Source organism: Trichosurus vulpecula, chromosome 5 (genome assembly GCF_011100635.1).
Source record: "Trichosurus vulpecula isolate mTriVul1 chromosome 5, mTriVul1.pri, whole genome shotgun sequence".
NCBI lineage: Eukaryota > Metazoa > Chordata > Mammalia > Diprotodontia > Phalangeridae > Trichosurus > Trichosurus vulpecula.
Genome location: NC_050577.1, coordinates 141742272 through 141762796, shown reverse-complemented (window position 1 = coordinate 141762796; position 20525 = coordinate 141742272). Strand labels below are relative to the sequence as shown.

Genomic DNA, 20525 nt, shown 5'->3' with positions numbered 1-20525 from the left:
AGATTCTATTGTTATTTTTCTAATAGTTATAAGTACAGAATTCAAAAACCTTTATGAATGGTGCTGTTTAGCATGTTCAACACTAGTAATATTCATAATCTTTTCTCCTACATATTTGTCACCCAAAACCAAAGCTCTAGTTTTATACATACTGAATTTATTGCGGGGGTGGGGCGGGAACAATCTCTAAAAAAGCTCTCTTCCCTTGGGATCATTCAAATTGACTTTTTTTTGTTTTTAGCTCTCCACAGTATATGGAAAAGGACCTCAGCCCCAATGCAAGCACTCAGGTTAAAAAACACAACAACAACAAACATTAAAACTATGAGACTTCATTTACTTTAATCCAACAACAACAACAAAACACGCAGAAAGGAGTCACCCATGGGTTCATAAACATTTAATACATTACTTCTTATCTCTATGGTGTGATCCACTTCCTATGAACTTATACAGTCCTCATTACTTAAGAGTAGTACCCCACTCTATACAGTCCCTACACTGACCAAAAGCAAAATACAAACAGTACCTAAAAAGTCAAGCAATCCACTCATATAGTAAACTCCATCTTGCACTTAGTTATGCAGTCCCCTAAAGTTTTAACACTACCCTTGGTCAAGTCTTCCACAAGGGGTATGACTCTGGAGGAGAGAATGAGATGACCTTGCACAGCTCTGCCTTACTTAAATCCAATTGACTTGTATGACAACACATCACCCTCAGGTTTTCATCGGTCCAATTCAAGAATAAAAAAATGAAACAACGTGTGTGTGTGTGTGTGTGTATGTGTGTGTGTATGTATGTATATGTACATATGTATTGTGTGTGTACATATACACACATATACAAACATGCACATACACATACATTCATATATACAAGTATGGAATGAGTTAAAATCATTCCTACAAAATACACATGCTCATAATTTTTGCTACTGGCTGCTAGGCAGGATCAGACCTCCATCTGAAAGTAGCATTTGGTTCATTATTTTAGTTGTTTTCTTCCAAAAATTGATTTAACAGCTTATGTTATCCATGTTGATTAAAAGGAACTTTTCAAGAAGTGAACTGTTCCATTTTGAAATCTATAAGCGTTTGTTGCTTAAATTACCTGAGTAACTGATTTGATATGCTCTTGTTTTTAATTCTCAATTCCAAATGAGTCTGAAGAAGGTAACTTACCGGCCCAAAAGCATTACTGTCAAAGCTGCGTCCGTGGTGATCCCCTTCTACCCAGATGTGGCCAGGTGGGATTTTCACATACTGATTTCTGTAATCCATTGTTCTAAAAGCAAATATCATAAATGTGACTGGGAGACAATGGCAAGCAAATTCAACTCTGCAGAGAAATGCAAATACTCTAGAAATATTCGATGGTACAAAGATAAAGTAATAGTACTGAAGCTTTAATCATGATGTTAAATTACTACTTCATTTTAGCTGTACGGGTATATTGATTTCCTCTCTGAAGGTCAATATTTCAAGCTTTAACAAACATGATACAAATAATTATGTTATTTTCATTTTATGAATTTCATATCTTGCTAATAGTATGGCAATGTAGAAGGATAGATTCCAGGCAGATAGACTGTACTGTGGACAGAGAGTGCTGGGCCTGGATTAGGAAGATCTGAGTTCAAATTTTTTTTCTATTGTAAATATAATGAGAACTTAACTGAGACTCTTCCTAGCTGTATGATCCTAGGCAAGTTATTCAATATCTACCTCAGTTTCCTCAAATGTAAAGTATGTATATTAATAGAATCTCCCTCCCAGAGTTTTTGTGAAGACCAAATGAGATAATAGTTGTAAAGCATTTAATACAGTACATAGCACAAATTAGGCACTTAATAAATTCTAATTTCCTTATTTCCTTCCTTCCTATAGACATCTATATGTATTTTATTTCTATCATTTTGTTTGTAGACATCAACTTTTACTCCTACAGTTTACTTAGGTATATACAGGAATTTTCATTTACGTTCCAATAAAATTCTCAAGTCAATTGAGTTGGCATTTGGTTTGCTCTAAAAGCTAATGCTACAAGTCATAGAATAAGCAATGAGGAGGGAAATGAAAATAGCCTAAATGACCTATAGTAGGACTAAAATTAGTAGAAAGTCAGCTCAAAATTGTCAGTTAGCCATAGGTTTTTGTTTTTGTTTTTGTTTTAATGAAAGGCAAAATTCTTAATTTTGTAGACACTGAAGGGCAGAATTTCATTCACTTGAACTTGGGCCAGTCACTTAGCCTCTGTTAGCACCAGTTTCCTCATCTGTAAAATATATATAATATATAGCACTAATCTCTAGCATTGTAGTGAGGGTCAAATGATATAATATTTGTAAAGTGCTTATCACAATGCTTGCCACATAGTAGGCATTATATAAATATTAGCTACTGCTGCTACTGCTGCTGCTACTACTACAACTCAGGAAAGAATAATAGAAATTAAACAGTACCTGCTTAAAAGGTGCTTACATTTTATCAGAATAGACAATATATCTACTCTAATAAGTACATGTTTTAACTTCTTGCTTCCATCTATCTACTTAGGCCATATTAGCATCTGATTGCTGCCCTGTTTATACATTAGATCAGCCCCTTCCACACTACATCCCTTCAGGCCACGGGATTGTTAATCTACTTTTGAGCTCCCCCTTTAGGGCCCAACCCAGCCAATAGATGATTGAAAAAAATCTAAACTAACCTACTTAGCACAGTAGATATGGCTGGTCTTCAATGTCAGACCAAGCTTAACCTTCATAATTCAACCACTGAGACTTCCACCCAAACTATTTTGCCTTCAGCTTGCTGCTGCATCCCTTATCCCAGGGGTGGGGAAAGGTCCTTGGGGAAGGCTTTTTGACTGTGGTTTTAGAGAACAAATTCTTTTATTAAGAGAATTTGTTCAGTGACATTTGGATTCAGTCAAAGGGCCACAGTTGAGGGCCTAGAAGGGCACAGATTCCCTATTCCTGCCCTATCCCCATACACACGTAAACTTTCTAGTCCTGGACTTGAGCACAGTATTCAAATTAAGTAATACTATTATGTGAGGAAAAGCATTCATCAGTTGATTACCTTTTATATCATCTCAGCATCTCTATGACTCCCCCATCAAAGCATCCTTCCCTGACTACCACTCCCCTACACATTGCCTTTCTCTATTGGAAAGTAAGCTCCTTGAAGACAAGGATTCTCTATATCTTTATCCTAACACTCTGCATAGTGCCAGCCATGCAAATAAGTGCTTTTTCATTCACTCATCCATTCTTCCATCTCTTCTTCATTCCTTCTTCCATTCATAATTGAAGCATATAAAAATGAATATATTAAAAATACATACAAAAGATACACAAGATTATTGGGATCACAGCAGTAAAATGAAGAGTATCGACAAAGTCATCATGTAGAAGGTTCTTGTGTAGGGCTTTGAAGGAAAACCAGGCATTTTCATAGATGAACAACAGCAAGAAGTATATTCCAGGAATGGAGAGGTGGCTTGCAAAAAGTCATGGAGATGGGAGATTGAATGTCATGTGGGAAGAAGAATTTGGCTATGCCAAAGAGTGTATTAAGAGGAGTGAGCTATAATAGGCTGGAAAGGCATTTTAATGTCAGTTTGTGAAGGATATTACACATTAAACAATGGAGTTTTTATTTGATCTTGGAGCTAACAGTGAGCCACAGGGATGTATTGAGAAAGCGAGCAAATGTCCAAATCTATTCTTTTGGAATAATATGCTTCTCAGGCCTCTTCTCTTGGTGGCCAAGTTAAAGTGAGTAAAAGTGCACATAAAAAAAAAACTCTGAAACTAAAAATATAAGCTGTTGTTATAGAAAATTTGAACATCTATTACATACGAAGTTTTTTTTTTAATTTTCAAGATAGTTTCAGTGTTGAATTGCTTTGTTCCAGATCAATAAATCATTCATGCAGAGAAGCTGAGCTCAATGGTCATCACAAGTTAATGACTGCTCTTTGCTTTTAATTACTACGGGGAAAAATGATTCCAGCTTTTTCAAGAAAGCAAAAACAAGTTGTACACATTTTATCTTAGTACACACTACAGCATAATGTGTTTTGCAATTAAAATTGGTCAATTGGCTCTTGACATTGTTACTGCTTTCTCCCATCATCTCCAAGAGTAAATACCCTGTATCTCGTGTTAAGTGACAGCAAGAAGACCACTTGTACTTAATTGTTGACAAGATGTTCTCCAAATATATCAAAACACCATTTGTACATCTCACTAAGCTAGGCGTTTCTGGCAGATTCAGGGAAGGAAAACAATTACCCATTTATCTTTTCAAATAATCATGTGAGACAAAATCATCCACTAAAACTGGGCAATATCCTTCCTGCACTGAAACCGAAGGTTCAAAGTCATGCTCATTTTCTTTACAACTGTCAACAATATGATAAAACCCACATTGAGATTCTAAGTTGTGTAACAGAGTGGTTCATTATGGATGAAACTGACAGACAACTGTGCTTAGAAATTTAGGAATGATTGATTGTGGACATCGGACTGTATTCCCCCAGCTTTGTGACAAATCCTGCCAGTCATGCCTTTCCATTACTTGAAACATTATTTAATGCTATTTTGTAATTAAGAATTCATCTAGTCTTTGTTACCTGTTAGCCCAACAGCATGGTGCTGGAAAAGTGGCTGGATTTGGAAAAGAGCCCCTTGATTCAAATTCCAGACTTGCCAGTTGCTACATCAAGAGACTCTGAATAAATCACATTGCTTTAATTTCCTTATCTGTAAAACTAGAATGCTGGACTAGATGACCACCAAGATCTCTTCCAGCTCTGATTATGTGATCTTAAAATTTTAGTCTTTTTGTATGTACTAAACTATGCTTCACCAAATTTTGATATAGTATTCCTCATTACCATGACAGTGAACCATATCTACAGTAAAGATCATAATTATTCTAATTTTATTCCAGGATTCCTATAATTTGCCATGTGAAAGCATGAATGTAATCAAAATTGGTCTTTGCACATACTAGTTGACAGGTAGGCATTTAGGAGGTATAATAGGAAGGAGATAAGCATTGATTAAGAACCCATTGTGTACTAGACAGTGCACCTAAGAGCTTTACAAATATCTTCTTACTTGATTGTTATAACGACTTTGGGAGGTAGATGCTGTTACTGTCTCCATTTTACAGTTGAATAAACTGAGGCAAACAGATGTTAATTGACTTGCCCAGGATCACACAGCTAGTAAGTTAATTTGCCCAAATTTGCATTTAGGTTATTCTGACTCAAAACCCAGCATTCTATCCAGATCCATCCAGTTGCAAAAAGTGTGAAGACTCAAAAATCTGGAAAGCCTATGCTAGAATCCTGCCTCAGATTCTTATCACCTGTGTGACTCCAGGCAAATCAATTAATCTCCTTCAGCCTCAGATTTCACAACTGTAAAATGGGAATAATACAAGCACCTACTTCACAGAGTTATTGTGAGGATCAAATGCCATAATATACATAAAGGACTTTATAAATGTTAAAGCTATATGTATGTTTATCATCATCATCATTTAAATGCTCCTCACTTGACCCAAGAGTATTTTTCTTAGAGCCCCAGGGCAGATGTGACAGAACTCTTTAATATTATTATTATTATTATTTCTAGAACATTGGTGAAATTATCATTTATAGTGTTTGCCAAGTTTGTATTCTGATGCTTCCTTGTAAGTTGACATTTTAAAGATGAGTACAATAGTAGCTTTTAAGAAATATAGCATTAAAAGAAAATTGAACAAATTCTTTTCTGAGCTGTAAAAATAAAAAAGAGATGGTATTATCCCAAGAGGATTTTTAGGAAGAAAATTTTAAACAGTTATGTGATCCAGAGTTCACCTAAAACAATGACAAGATAATCTTTCAGGTGATTTAACAGTTAAGAGAAGTGTCAGACTACAAGGTGATACATATCCATGGCTTACAAATACTTTCTTGATGGTTTTCCAAAAAGATTTTACAATGGTACTTTAACACTCATCTACAAAGTGAGCAAAATAAGCATTTTTAGGACTAGTTTTGCTAAGATAAGATATTTGGCTCTTACAAACTGAATGAGGAATGATTGCCTCCAATTTAATTTGACCTTGAAAATCAGAATGTTTCAGAAGTTCCTACATCTTTTCATGCCATTAGTTGAACAGAAAAGCATTTTTGGGCTCATTTCCTTATAAAAGACCTACTAGGACATCAAGTCCTCTCTGGCCATAGGGAATAGAAATGTGTTTCCTTTCTCAACTTAAATAACCAGTATTAATTGATCAGTTGTGACCAATAATTGTTTCAAGGTGTAATACCTTGTGTACCTTTCAGACTATTCCTTCTATTTTCACAGTAGGTTCTAGGGAGCTAGATCTTTCCTGGTAACTCTATTAAAGGAGAAATAAAGTATCTCCTCACTCCCATGAAGACAGTCTGATCAAATTGTGTTGAGAATTTTAGTATTGCCATCATTGTGCCATCACAGACTGGAACTTGCAGAATTTCGCTGAGGCATCAAACTTTAGCTCAGGTTACTGATAGAAGAATTTCTAGCTCAGCTTTATTACCCCTATTTTATTTCATTTAGCTGAGATATCTAACTTTAGACTTGGTGCTATCTGGTTAGCTCCTGCTTTGTCTGTCTGCAAATTCCAATTAAGGGTAGCAGTATTTGCTAGTATTTTACCTGGTGTAGATCTTCTCCTTCTGCTATTAGTTCTTTGATGTGTAAATTTTTAGCTTGTCTTTTGTTCTGGTAAAAGGTCCACTTGTAGGACTGCCTTGTCCTATATAAGATTTTTGAAAATGGCCCATTGATTTCTGTGTACCATGGAACCTAGCTCTGAACATATAATAAGCCATTCATTGATATATCTTTGTATGTTGATAAGTATGATTGGTACTAATGTCTATTAATGAATACCTGAATATTTTTAAATCAAATGGTGGACTACAAAGGGACAGAAATAGGTTGGAAAGATCTAGTCTTCCAGCCCTGAACTGCTTCAGTTTGTGCAAGGTAAAATTTACCTAGGGAAATTTCTAAGAAGAAAAACTCAACTAACTGGTGAAGCTGCTGTTCCTTCTAGAAAACCACAGACAGGTTAATGTTCTATGCACTTGTCTGTATGCTTGTATTGTTATTTCCCAACACTGCCCTATATGGGAGCTAGATGGCACAAAGGATAGAACACTGGGTCTGGGATTAGGAAGAGCTGAGTTTAAATCTGGATTCAGATACATAATGGCTGTATGATCCTGGGAAAGTCACTTAAACTGCGTTTGCCTCAGTTTCTTTATCAGCAACATGGGAATAGTAATAGCACCTACCTCCCAGTGTTGTTGGGAGGATCAATTGCGATAGTAATTATAAAGCCCATAGCACAGTGCCTGGCACATAGTAATTGCTATATAAAAATATTAGCTATCATTCATATTACCTATTTGTCTATACTACCTGTATTATCTGTTGAATCCTTGAGTATGTTTTTATTTCAAAATCAATTAAGTCAACAAACATTTATTGAACATTGACTTTGTATGAGGTACTTTGCAAGAAATTCCTATGCTCAAATAAATTACCTTTACTTTCCAAATTTCAATTTGTTCTCAATATGCCCCCCACCTTTGAATTCTATCTTTTCATGCCTTCAAAGACCATAGCTATTGCTAGTCAAATATATCAATTGTCCACCTGGGAATGTGGACAATAAGAATATAGTTTATGAAGTCATGCTTAAAAAGTCTGGTCAGAGCAAACAAACACAAAATCCTGGCAAACTCTGCAACACTATTCAATTTCCCCCTTCTGTTTATGGGCTCAGGCCCTTTTGATTATCTCTCTCCATTTTGACAAGGCGCTAGCCTAAATCCTGTCAATTTAAGATTGGAATGTTTCACATATTCCCTGGTATTTGGGGAGATAATTAAGAGTTTCAGGTTAAAAAAAAAAGAACCTCATCCCTTACAGCTCATGGCAGACTAGAAATTAAGATGATTTCATCAAAAGACTAGACAATAATACCAGCAGGAAGGACATTGGGATGGGAATCAGCCACCTGTAGTTAATTGAGAATTGACTAGATTTCTTAAACTATTCAATAATCAGGAGAACAATGTTCAAATCTTTCATGCTAAAAAACAAAAAAAGAACTGTCACTTTCTAAATACACTGCAAATGGTTGCTAGGTGATCAGAGAAAACCTATTTAGTTCATTTAAGCTAAAAGTTGGATTTATTTGTCCTAAAAATAAACCTCTGAATTTAATTTTTAATAATTAATATATATGTTACTTAGTAGTAAGCAAAACACTTTTAGTGATGAGTACACTGAGGACAATTTTTTTTCCCTCCACTGTAATTTATGAACTAAAATTTACATCTTTTTTTCCTATTTTACACACACACATACTCATATATATTTCTAACCATGTCAAGCAAGAAAGGGACTGATTTTAGAGAGGTGGCAAAGTGAAGAATCAATCTGAATTTTAGCCCAAGTAGATTATTCCATACTTCAGTGAGTCAACAAGCACTTACAGAGCATTTACTACCTGCCAGGTATTATCCTAAATTCACAGGATACCAACAAGCAAAAAGAAAGTTTCTGCTCCCAAGGAGTTTACAATCTAATTTGGAAGACAATAGATAAAAGGAAGACAAAAGTGAGACAGGAATAGAAGTTCAAAGGATTTTAGCCTGGTGGCAAGTAAATATTTCTAATATTCTTTTCTAATGTCACTTCTGCCTGCTATTAAAATGTTGAGCACCTTGAATGTGTTGCCTGCATTGTACCTATTAGTCTGACCCTTATATGGCTCATACTGAAGCATCTTTCATTTGTTGTGTGAATGTGCATTTTCTATTTACACCTATAGGGTAAGCTTCTTTGTATTTCCAACAAGGTACAGCACTGTGTGTGACATACAATAGGTCTTCAATTATTTGTTAATATCTATTTGTGGATGACATTGTACAGGTTGTATCAAGTCATGGAATACTGTAGTGACTTCTCAGATCCATAATCATTCAAAAGGGTTTGCTCAAGCTTCCTACATCAGAAGAATCAAATGATAAAGAATGCTTCCCATTCAACATGTGATACACAGTTCTATTTTCAAATTATAGAGTTCATATGTCAGTGGCTATATCTAGCACAAATGAACAATTGCAAATGAACAATGAGTTGGGCTGAAAATTAAACTAGAGGCAGAGAAACAAAGCTCTTTAATGACCCCAAGCTTCTCCCTGGAACAAAGGACTATCTTTTTTAGTAACAATATTAATCCATATGAATGATGGACATTACAATTTCTAAAGAACAGAAGTTCAGGATCATCTGAAGAGAAGAATATGGTGGTCATGCGCAGGCCTCCATGCATTGCAAACAAGGAAATATGCTGGGAAGATGATGGAAATCATGTCATCAGAGAAAAAAATATCAAAAAAGAGTAAAGAATACCAAATGACCAGATGCACTGCACTGGTCTCCTTCTGATGAACCCCTTTGGGAGGACATGGACAGGACACGAATTGTAATCTGTATCATTATAGGGAAAACTCAAATTGATGAGATTACTTATCTGTCGCAGTATTAGGATAAATCATTCCAGGCATAATATCTGCCCTAAAAGAATGCATAAGTTAGACGAGGCAATAAGAAACAGACTTGAGAGAAGTTAAATAAGAGACTGGCTCATCCATTAGAAAAGTACTGTATTTGATCAGAGGACCTGTATGTGAACCTTAGCTTTGTTCAATATGACCTGTGTAAACTTGAGCAAATCTTCCTCCTCTTTCAGGATTTCAGTGTTTTAAATCTTACATTGAGGAAACTATGATAGATAATCTCTAAAATTACTCCCAGTTCTAAAATCCATGATTCAAATTTCAACTGTACTTCACAGCAACAATTAAAGAGATATTATATATACATTTCTAGTGAATTATGTGAGTAGTAATTGCTACAGGGGCTCAGAAAAAGAACTCACTTAAGGCCCAGTAATGGTTTTCATTACTAAAAATAATTAATCACACAAAATAAATACTTTAGGATCTAATAAAGGTAACAGGTCCAAAAACTTATTAGTATGTTTTTAATAAACTCAAAGAGTTACCATATTAAAAACATGTAGCATCTTATTACAGACCTACATTAACATTATACTTTTCTATCTTAAAATCTTGCAATAAATTCGGGTTTCTCAAATTCACTTGAATACAAAAGATAATATATTTTCCTTGGTATAAAACTTCACTGAGCTATTTATTTCCCTGCAGGAAGTTATTTTTGTCTTTATCACCCTAACAAAGTATTCTAGAATGTTTATATAATTTGATGCATTTACATTGAATAGACTTCAGTTCTTAAGTTTTAAAGGTGCTTTTGAGAATATTGCATTTTAAATATGCTATGAAGCACTTATAATGCCGCCAGCATTATTTTTTCCTTGAATCCTACTAAATCAAATGCCCTAGGTCATAGGAAAACATATTGTAGTAATTCTAGTATGTACAAGTTTATCGATGTAGAGAAAACTGCTTGAGACAATAAAAACAAGTTCTTTATATGACTTGCCTATATCTGTTCAGTTTGTTTATACTTGAATGATGATGGGACTGCTTGAAAATATAAATTTGAAAATATTATGGTCAGTTTACCTATTGTCAAATTGGAGTTATCACAAATGACTCAGATTAGTATTACATGGATGACTTTTTTAGCAAAATTGTTTTAATAATCTTTCTCATAAAATGTACTGGTAATGATCTACTTCCCAAGAATAGATATTTGTTATAAATTTACTTATTGCTTTTGTTTGCAAAGTTATCTTTCTTTAAAATATATCAGGGGACTTTGGCCTTATTTATCTAACAGTCTTACGGGTCTCTAGTCAAGGAAGGAAGGGAGGAAATGTGTTAAGAACCAATATGTGTCAAACACTTATCTAAAAACTTTACAAATAATATCTCAATTGATCCTCATAACAACCCTAGAAGGTAGGTGCTATTGTTATCCCCATTTTATAGTTGAGGGAACTGAGGCAGATAGTGGTTAAGTGACTTGCCCAAGGTCACATAGCTAATAGGCTCCTGGGGTCCAATTTGAACTCAGTGCTTCCTAATTTCAGGCTGAGTGCTATATCCAATGTGCCACCTAATTGCCTATGGAAAACCCTCATGAGTATTTACAATCCATTTGTTTTAAGGCAAAAAAGATTTCGTACTTTTTTGTTATGCTTTGGGTTTCAAAGGCAGTCAAATTTTTTTAACTCAATTTTTTTTTCTTAAGATTGAAGTTAGCCTACCAAATTCCATTTTGAAAAAAAAATCAACTTAATTTAACAGCTGAAATCCCTTTGGGCACAGTGTATACTACTATTTTTATCTTATTACCTATCCAAAACATTAGCAAGCCTTTGGGTTCCCTGTTAATACAAAATAAGGCTTTAGAACATAGGAGCTTATGAAATAATGGGGCTCTTAAAATCCACATTAAAGTTTGTTTTAAGAGGGAAATTGATACCCTGTCCCTTAATAATCACTGATTACAGAAATAGAATAGGATTGGAAATTGACATGGGATAACACAAGTATAGTGAACTCCTTGGTGTGGAAATGCCCTCCTCCAATGTAAGTAAGCATCTTCTCTGCAACTTATCTCTTAAAGAGTTGCTTAGACTTCACACGTAATCATCAAAAAATGAATATACAATGTATGCCTAACTATGCATGAGTTCATTTTTAAGGTTTGGTCTATATTGAAGATCGCAGAAAACTTCTTAGCCATGAAATACCTCATTTTCTTGTCAAGGTAAAGCCAAAGCAGCCAAGGACTGTGGAATTTTAGAATACAAGTTACTTGGAAAATACCGCACAGGAATATGGTGTAAGGTTATAAGCAGTACCTCCTGATTAAAAAAAAAAAAAGCAATGGAAACAAAAGCCAATCTATATATCTCATGCCAAGATCCAACTGAACCACATCATCCCAAGAGTCTTAATAGATAAAACTGACAGGACAATAAAGAGGAAGACAATGGAACAAATTTGTATGTTTTTCTACAACAATCTATTAAATTATCACCATTTTCATGTTGGAAAGATGTAGAAATTATAGTTAAGAAAACAAAGTTATCAAGGGTGGTTGGACCAGACTAAGTAAAGGTGAACTAAGGAATTCTGTAGGAAACAGGATAATCTTGGGGGGTCATTTTTATAAGATATCTCAGACTAGAGAAAATACACATGAAAAGGATGGAAAACACACGGCTGATACTAATATTCAAAAGAAGAGATTGGAAGAACAACAACAAACTTATAACCTACTTTCTCACCTTCATAAAAATTTTTATGAGAATAGTCTATATGAGAAACAAAGATGTCTTTAAGAAACAAAAAAGGGAACACACAAAACAGCTCTGAAGTTCTCTCTCATACTCACCAGATTGGCAAAAATGATAAAAGAGTAAAATACAAATTGTCGAAGAGGTTTTGAGATAGCAGCCACTATTTAGGGAATTGTGAATTATTCCAACCATTACAGAAGGAAATTTGGACCTATGTCCAAAATCAAACTATCCCTACCCTTCAAACCACTACTTTTATTATTTTTTTTCCAAAGTCGGCTCAATTCCTACTTTCTGAAAGAAACCTTTCCCATTCTTCCTAATTGCTGGAGACTCCCCTCTGATATTTCTTGCAATCTGTTCTGTGTGTATCTTGTACATGCTTAGCTATTTTCATATTTGTCTCCCCTTTTACAATGCAAGTTCCTTGAGTATAGAAACTGTTTTTTGCCTTTTTTGGTATTCCCCAGCATTTAGCACAGGGCTTGGGACATAGAAAGGGGTTAGTAAATGCTTATTATGTGACTAAACATATACCACAAGGAGGTCAGATATGGAAGAAAAGGATAAGTATATGAAAAAAATATTCACAGAAGCACTTTTACTCTAGCACAGAAATGAAAATGTAGCTGCCCATCAACTAGACTAGAGAATGGTTGAACAAAATGTGGGATATGAATGTAATGGAGTATATCTTGCTGTGAGAATTTAGACTCATGGTGGATTCAGAGAAACTTGGGAAGATTTTTAAAAATTAATACAGTAGAATAAGCAGAATTAGGGAACAATTTAAATGTTTACCACAATATTGTACAGGCTAATAGCTTTGAAAACTACAAAACAGTGACCAAATATGACTTTAAAAAACTGATAATGACTCCTGCCTTCTGGCAGACAGGGGAGGGATTAGACATTTTTTTTAAGAAATAACCAGTGGATTGATTTATTTTGCTTTGGTACATAGGGATGTACTTCTACTTGTAAGGGAGGTCAGTTAGTAGGTAATGATACAGATGCAAAAAAATCAATAAAATATATAAAAATATACAAAAGTAAATACATACACACAAAACATTCATAATACTACTGTTTTTAAAGGAAATGTGATGGAAAGAGTAGAAAATTTGCCTCAACCTAGGAAAACCTGGGATCAAGACCTATCTCTGACAAATACTATGTCACTCTTGGTCAGTCTTTTTATAAAGTCCTCAGAATTCTAGGCAACTATGTAAGGCTCTAAGTCACAAAAATGTTATGTTATATAATAGTAGAAACTTTCTTTATCTGTAAATTCCTCATGTCAGTGAAATCATAGGTCTAATACTTAGCTTCTGCCCTTATCCTTGCTAAATGTAACATGTACTTTCAAAAAAGTACATAACGGAAATTCAGGTTCATATATAATTTTTTCTGTTTTTCTTTGCATATTGAAATGTTTGAATTTGTTGACGAATGTAAAGCCCACAAAAAAGAGAAAAAAATACTCAGCCTTTGCAAATGATTCACTTCAGCAGATCATGTACTGACGGTAAAACAATTGACTGAGAAGTACAGAGAAATGTGCTATTATTAGTCAGAGTAAATAAATTCTTTATGCGTTCTCTAAATTGTTCTACATCCACTTAACAATTAGAAAATTAATGAGTTTGATTTATCCCTTCATCTTCAGTTTCCCTTAAGTTCTAAAATCTTCTGTTCTACTGGAAGCCTTCCCAAATGCTTCTTCATTTTAGTGTCTTCCCTCTATTAATTACTTCCTATTTATTCTGTATGTGTTTGTATTGCTCTGTATATATTTGTTTGCATGCTGTCTCCTTCATTAGATTGTAAACTCTTTGAGGACAAGTATTGTCGTTTGCCCCTTTTTGCATCCCCAGGGTTTAGCACAGTGCCTGGCACAGAGTAGGTATTTAATAAATGTTTATCAATTAATTGATTGGTCCTGGCAACATGCATCATTAAGGCATGGAAGGCAGAAGAGTATCTTTTACTGTCTTAGAGTCACATCATAGTTGTAACTTTCCCTTACAGCACTTCAGAGAGCCACAGGTAGCAGCTGAGTATATCTCAAGAGAACTATTGGAAGTATGTCCTAAAATGTTCTGTCTTATTCTTTCTTTTCTCTACCTAGCAAGAGTACACAGTGACCAGTCTGAGTACATGTCAGTTTATATTTGTTTCTACATTAAGTTATTCTTATTCTTGGATTCATTTCCTAGGAGAAGAGTGGCAAAGTGTAGTGGAAAGAAACCCTGCATTTGACTCCTAGCTCTGCCATTTACTAAATGTGAGGCCATTGTAAAGTCACCTAACCTATCTGAGCCTAATGCATAAAATGGGAATGCTAAGATTTACACAATTTACTTCACAGAGCTCAAAAGCACTACAAAAAGCTATGTAAATGTGAGCTATTTAGCATCAATTTTATTTCTATGGAAATTTTCCTTTTTCTCAAACAGTTTTCCTGTTCTCTTCCAAGAGTTCTTTCTTTTTTTTGATGAATATTTTTAAAGAATTGTCCTACAAAGTCATTAATCCTGATCTTCCTAGTACCTCTGTACCTGGGAATTATGTGAAATTTGTGTATTTTTATATTCCATTTTCCCAGTTAGTAGGGCTAACCACTTTGTTCAAAATTATATTTTGTTTTGTTTTTTTTTTTCCCCAACAAGGTTCAATACAATTGCTTTCATGAATGTACACACAATACCTGGGTTTCTCTTTATGAATGCAATGCCTACTGCCTTTCTTTTGGAGGTAGTTTCCTCTCTCTACACACCCTTTACCTCCTGCTACAACCATTAAGCTATTGGATGTTTCCAAAATGCTGTGTGATGTGATATCTTTTGAATTTAACTTTTTTGCCTCTTTTTTCATCATTGAGTTGTAAGTTTTAATGACACTGTGGCACATGGAACATTCAAGACATTCTTAGTAACTGCATTTTCTCATGAGATTATACCAACAGAAATTAATCTCTCTTTCTATTTACTCTATGCTCCTTGTGTTTCTGTGCAACTAGATTTTCCTGTTTCTTTTTCTACCTATCTGAACAATTCTCACTCTTCTTTGTTAGCTCTTCACTCACATTCTGCTCTCTTTGCAGGGATATACCCCTCTTGTGTTTGTTTGTTTGATTGATTTACTGTTGGAAAAGTTTATTTTTTTAAATTTTATTTATGTATTTCTAAATGTGTTTATAACCTCTTTGTCTCTCCCAATGCCTGTCAAGATTGCTTTCTCCTCCTCTTCCTCCTCTTCCTTCTTCTGCTTCTCTTCTTCCTTCTTCCCCAATTTCTCCTTTTTCTCATCTTCCTTCTCCTCCTCCTTTTATAGGTTCATTTTAAAAATATATATAGATCTAATTTCAAACCAAAACTAATCATTCCATTCAATTACAATAAAAAATATCCTAAAAAGGAGTTCTAGGGCTTCACTAGATTGCCAAACAGGTTCATGGTACAAAAATACTAAGAAATCCTACTCTATGAAAATGACTTCCAAATTCAAAATTCAGCCCTCGTCTCTCTGGCCGAGATTGTTTATTATTAATTGTCTGATAGACAACTCCATTTGGATGCCCTATGTGTATCTCAGGTACAACACATTAAAAAGAGAACATAACCATTCAATGAACCTAGACCTTTCTACTAACTCCTTTATTTTTGTTGATGGAACCAATATTTTTCCAAAACATTGGTTCTATAATCTGGAAACCATTCTTTTTACTCCCCTCACCTCACATATCTAATCTCTTTTTTCTAAATCTTGTGATTTCTACTTGCTGCTCCCCATACACACCATTTCACCTCACTCTTCTGTAATTTTGCAGAGGCTTTCTGCCACACCTGAAATGTACCCATTACTCACTTCTACCTACAGAATACCTACTTTCCTTTGAAGGACAACTTAAATGCCCCTTCCACATGAGGCCTTTGCTGATATACCCAAATGCTAGATCCCTGCTCCCAATTATTTTTATTTACTGTGTATATGCAGGGATTTTGTATATACTTATCAGTGTATATATTGCTTTCTCCCGGTAGTATATAACCACTTTGAGGGCAAGGACTGTTTTCATTTTCAACTTTTTATCCATATCACGTTGCCCAGTACCTTAAACAAAGTAGACACTCACTTTCCGTAGACACAGACTTTCCATATTTAATTTAATTACGTTGACCCAAATGACATTCCATAAATAATGGTTAGATTTGAACTAGGATCCCTAACTTCCTCAAATGGCCATTTTGCTTAAAACACCATACTACTTAAAATGAATTAACTATCAAACATCCTTCAAACTCGAATATTATTGAATATGCCTCTATGAGAATAATAAACAAAACCCTTTGACCCAGCAATACCACTTATAGGTCTCTGTATCCCAAAGAGATCATAAAGACGAGAAAAGGTCCCACATGTACAAAAATATTTATAGCAGCTCTTTTTGTGGCAAAGAATTGGAAATTGAGGGGATGCTCATCAATTGGAGAATGGCTGAACAAGTTATGGCATATGAATGTAATGGAATACTTTTGTGCTATAAAAAATAATGAGCAGGCAGCCTTCAAAAAAACTTGGAAAGACTTTTATGAACTAATGCTGAGTGAAGTGAGCAGAATCAAGAGAAGAATGTATACAGTAACAGCTACACTGTCCAATGACTAACTTTGATAGATTTAGCTCTTCTCAGCAATGCAAGGCAATTCCAAAAGACTCATGATGGAAAAGGCTGTCCACATCCAGAGAAAGGACTATGGAGTTCCCAGGACTGAAGGGTTGCAGCTTCAGGTGGGAAGAAGCAGATAACTTGCAAAATGTCTACGTAGGTCTGCTTTTCCAGTGATGGCTAGCCCTTTTTTATTTGCTTCTCAGATGTTTTAGTGAGGGAAATGTGGGTCTTGAGAGTCAAGTCACAGATCTGAGAGTTCTGTGCTTAAAAATTTCAATGCCAAGCCCACTGGTAACAACATCTATGGTAGTCTCTCATCTCTTGCCCACTGATGCCGCATTCTTTCATGTACTATATGTGTTCCTTTCACTCTCCCCTTATATCCCTTTTCTGGGCCTATCATGAGATTCTGTTGTTCTTCTGGAGAAAAAGGAAGAAAAGAGCCTAGGCTGGCATCTAAGAGCTCATGCACCACTAACATGCAGAGCCCAGTCCAGGGTATGATAAGGGTGTATAATGCTAGAGCTGGGGCAGAGGGTGGTTGTGGTGACAGGGGCAGAATGAGCTAGAGAATGATTGCTTGCCTACTGGCCCTCTTACCTGCCTGGAAATGAGTGTGGGCATCTGAATGGATCATCTAATGTAACCCACAGGCAAAGCATGCACCACTTTGAAAGACCATTGCCCAGGGCTGGGGAACCTGTGGCTTTTAGGCCACATGTGGCCCTCTAGATCTTCAAATGCAGCCCTTTGAATGAAAACAAATTTCACAGGACAAATCTTCTTAATAAAAGGATCTGTTCTGTAAACCTTGGACTCAGTCAAAAGGTTGGACCCAAGGTCCTAGAAGGCCACATGTGGCCTTGAGTCCACAGGTTCCCCACCTCTGTCCTAGAGTATGTAGCTCTGAATGATAATAAGACAGTGATTTTTTTGGAAGCAAAGTGGAATCCATGTAGTAGAGATTATTTGCAACATTTATTAGCTGGGGTGGAATTTCTCTGCTATCCAAATACAACTTACACTGGTTATACCTACTCTTAAGTCAATAGTCAAAGAGAATTATGCATTTTTCTTTCCAATTAATCAGCTCTTTAAGGTCAGCCTGGTTTTTCTTTTGTGGAGAAGGAATATTTATGGAGTGTTTATTGTTGTATTTCTATTGATGTTTTGTTTTTTAACCTCCTGGTGACAGGTAACATTAGCAACTTTGCTGATACAAAACGGAAAATACAAGTCTTCAAGTAATGTAATTTGAGGCATACACTCTTCCCTCACTAAGAGTTTTCTGGGGGGAAAAAAACCACAGTGGATTTAGGCCTATTTAGAGAATTGAGCTACTTTGATGGTTTTTCCTCTGATAATGCTGTTCATAGGCTTGCTAAACAACTGACGTTTGTTGTTTTTGTAGTTATTGTTTGTTGTTGTTTGTCCTTAGTTCTTGAATAAGACTATGACATGGAGAAGGTGATGCCATGACTCGAAAGTGAATTGGATTTAAGTGAGGGAGGACCGTGCAAAATCACCAGCCTCACTTTCTCCTCCATAGCCATCTTTATCCAATGAGAAGATATATATCAGGATGACTGGAGATGGCCTCAGGTGCTCTTTTTAAGTTAAGATCTTTCCCAGGTCTCAGTTTGACTGAGGCAATGCCCATTCAGTGATTAAGGCTAGGCTAGGATGGACCTTATAGATGGACCAAACATACCAGTGGTGTAGCTGCTTGTAAAGTTAATTAGTAGGCATGAAATGAGGTATTTGTACTAAGTATTTAACATTAGAATAGTCTAAGGATGCAATCTGAAGTTTCAAACTCTTTTCAATCCAGATTGGTAGAAGCACAGAATGAGAACTAGGCTATAGGAATGCCCATACACAGATAGATAGATAGATAGATAGATAGATAGATAGATAGATAGATAGACAGATAGATAGATAGATAGATAGATAGATATAGATATTTTGTCACATCACAAAATCACAAAACATTAGAGTTAAAAGGGACCTTAGCTGCCAACTAATCCAACCACTAACTAAAAAGGAATCATCTCTATAATATACCCAATGATTGCTCATCTGGCTTCTAACTGAAAACCTCCAGTGAGAGAAAAACCACATCTTCAGGAGGCAGAATTTTCCACTTTGGGATATTATAATCATGAGTGTGCTGGTAAGTGTTTCAACAACTGGCTCTCTGACAAAAGGCATAATATTTTTTAAAGTATAATCTGCATTAACACTAATGTTAAATGTGTTAACATTTAGACTTGGTAAGTCTAAACAATTAACAGAACAGTAAACAAAGCCCAGATATGTAGGTTTTGCTGATCTGTAAGGACTAAATGCTCACAATGAAAATTTTACAATCGGCTCTCCCAAACCAAGGTGGCTCCAGCATACCATTGGCTGTGACAGGAAGTTTGTATTTGTTTGCTGACATCAAGCCCAAGCATGCTTCATTGTAATTTAGGCCCCTTATTATTATTCCTGGTTCTTTCCTTGTGGGATCAAAGAGAAAATCCAGTCCCTCTGCCATATGTCAGACCTTTAATGCTGGACTATAGCTAACTTGTCTAGCTAAGAAACATCTCCAGTTCCTTTAATTCATATGGAATCAAGGCCCTGAAGTAAAATATATATACATACATATATACATACATACATATGTGTGTGTATATATATATACACATATATATGTATATATATTTCTTTTTTCTGGAAAAAATATTTCTAGAAGTGGCCCAAAATAGATGGTCAAAACTAAACAAAGTTATAGGAAGATTATTCTTTGTGATCACATTAAAAATGCATACTCCTAGAAGTGGATGGTGTATTTCAGAAGGAAAAAAAATTCACTTGTTTATATGCTGCTCATAAAATTATCATAATGGGTTAAATTCCTAAAGATTCTCATGCAGTGCCTGAAAATGAATGACTGAAGACTATATATATATTTTTTTTGAGTTCAAAAGGAGATTAGAGACCATCTAGGTCAATCTCTTCCTTCTACAACAGCAGAAATTAGAGGAGTTTAATGCTCAAAGGGCTATAAAAATTCACATACCCTTTGAGCCAACAATATTGCTTCCAAGGCTGTATCCTAAAGAAATCATAAAAAATGGGAAAAGGACCCACATGTACAAAAATATTTATAGCAGTTCTTTTTGTGGTGGCCAAGAACTAAGAACTGGAAATTGAGGGCATGCCCATCTATTGGGGAATGGCTGAATAAGTTGTGGTGTATGAATGTAATGGAATACTATTGTGCTATAAGAAATGATGAACAGACAGACTTCAGGAAAACCTGGAATGACTTATATGAACTGATGCTGAGTGAAGTGAGCGCAACCAGGATAATACTGCACACAGTAACAGCCACACTATGCAAGGACTGACTTTGATGGACTTAGCCCTTCTCAGCAATTCAAGGACCTCAAACTTTTCCAAAGGACTCATGATGGAAAATGCCATCT

At 35.3% G+C, this 20525-nt stretch overlaps 1 protein-coding gene across 1 annotated transcript in view; it reads right to left on the bottom strand.

Moving 5' to 3' along the window:
* IMMP2L (inner mitochondrial membrane peptidase subunit 2) overlaps positions 1-20525 on the bottom strand; it is a 458439-nt gene that overhangs the window by 328691 nt on the left and 109223 nt on the right. The window contains exon 3 of the mRNA XM_036760641.1: positions 1185-1287. Coding sequence (XP_036616536.1) covers positions 1185-1287 — 103 coding nt within the window. The remainder of the gene's footprint in view (positions 1-1184; positions 1288-20525) is intronic.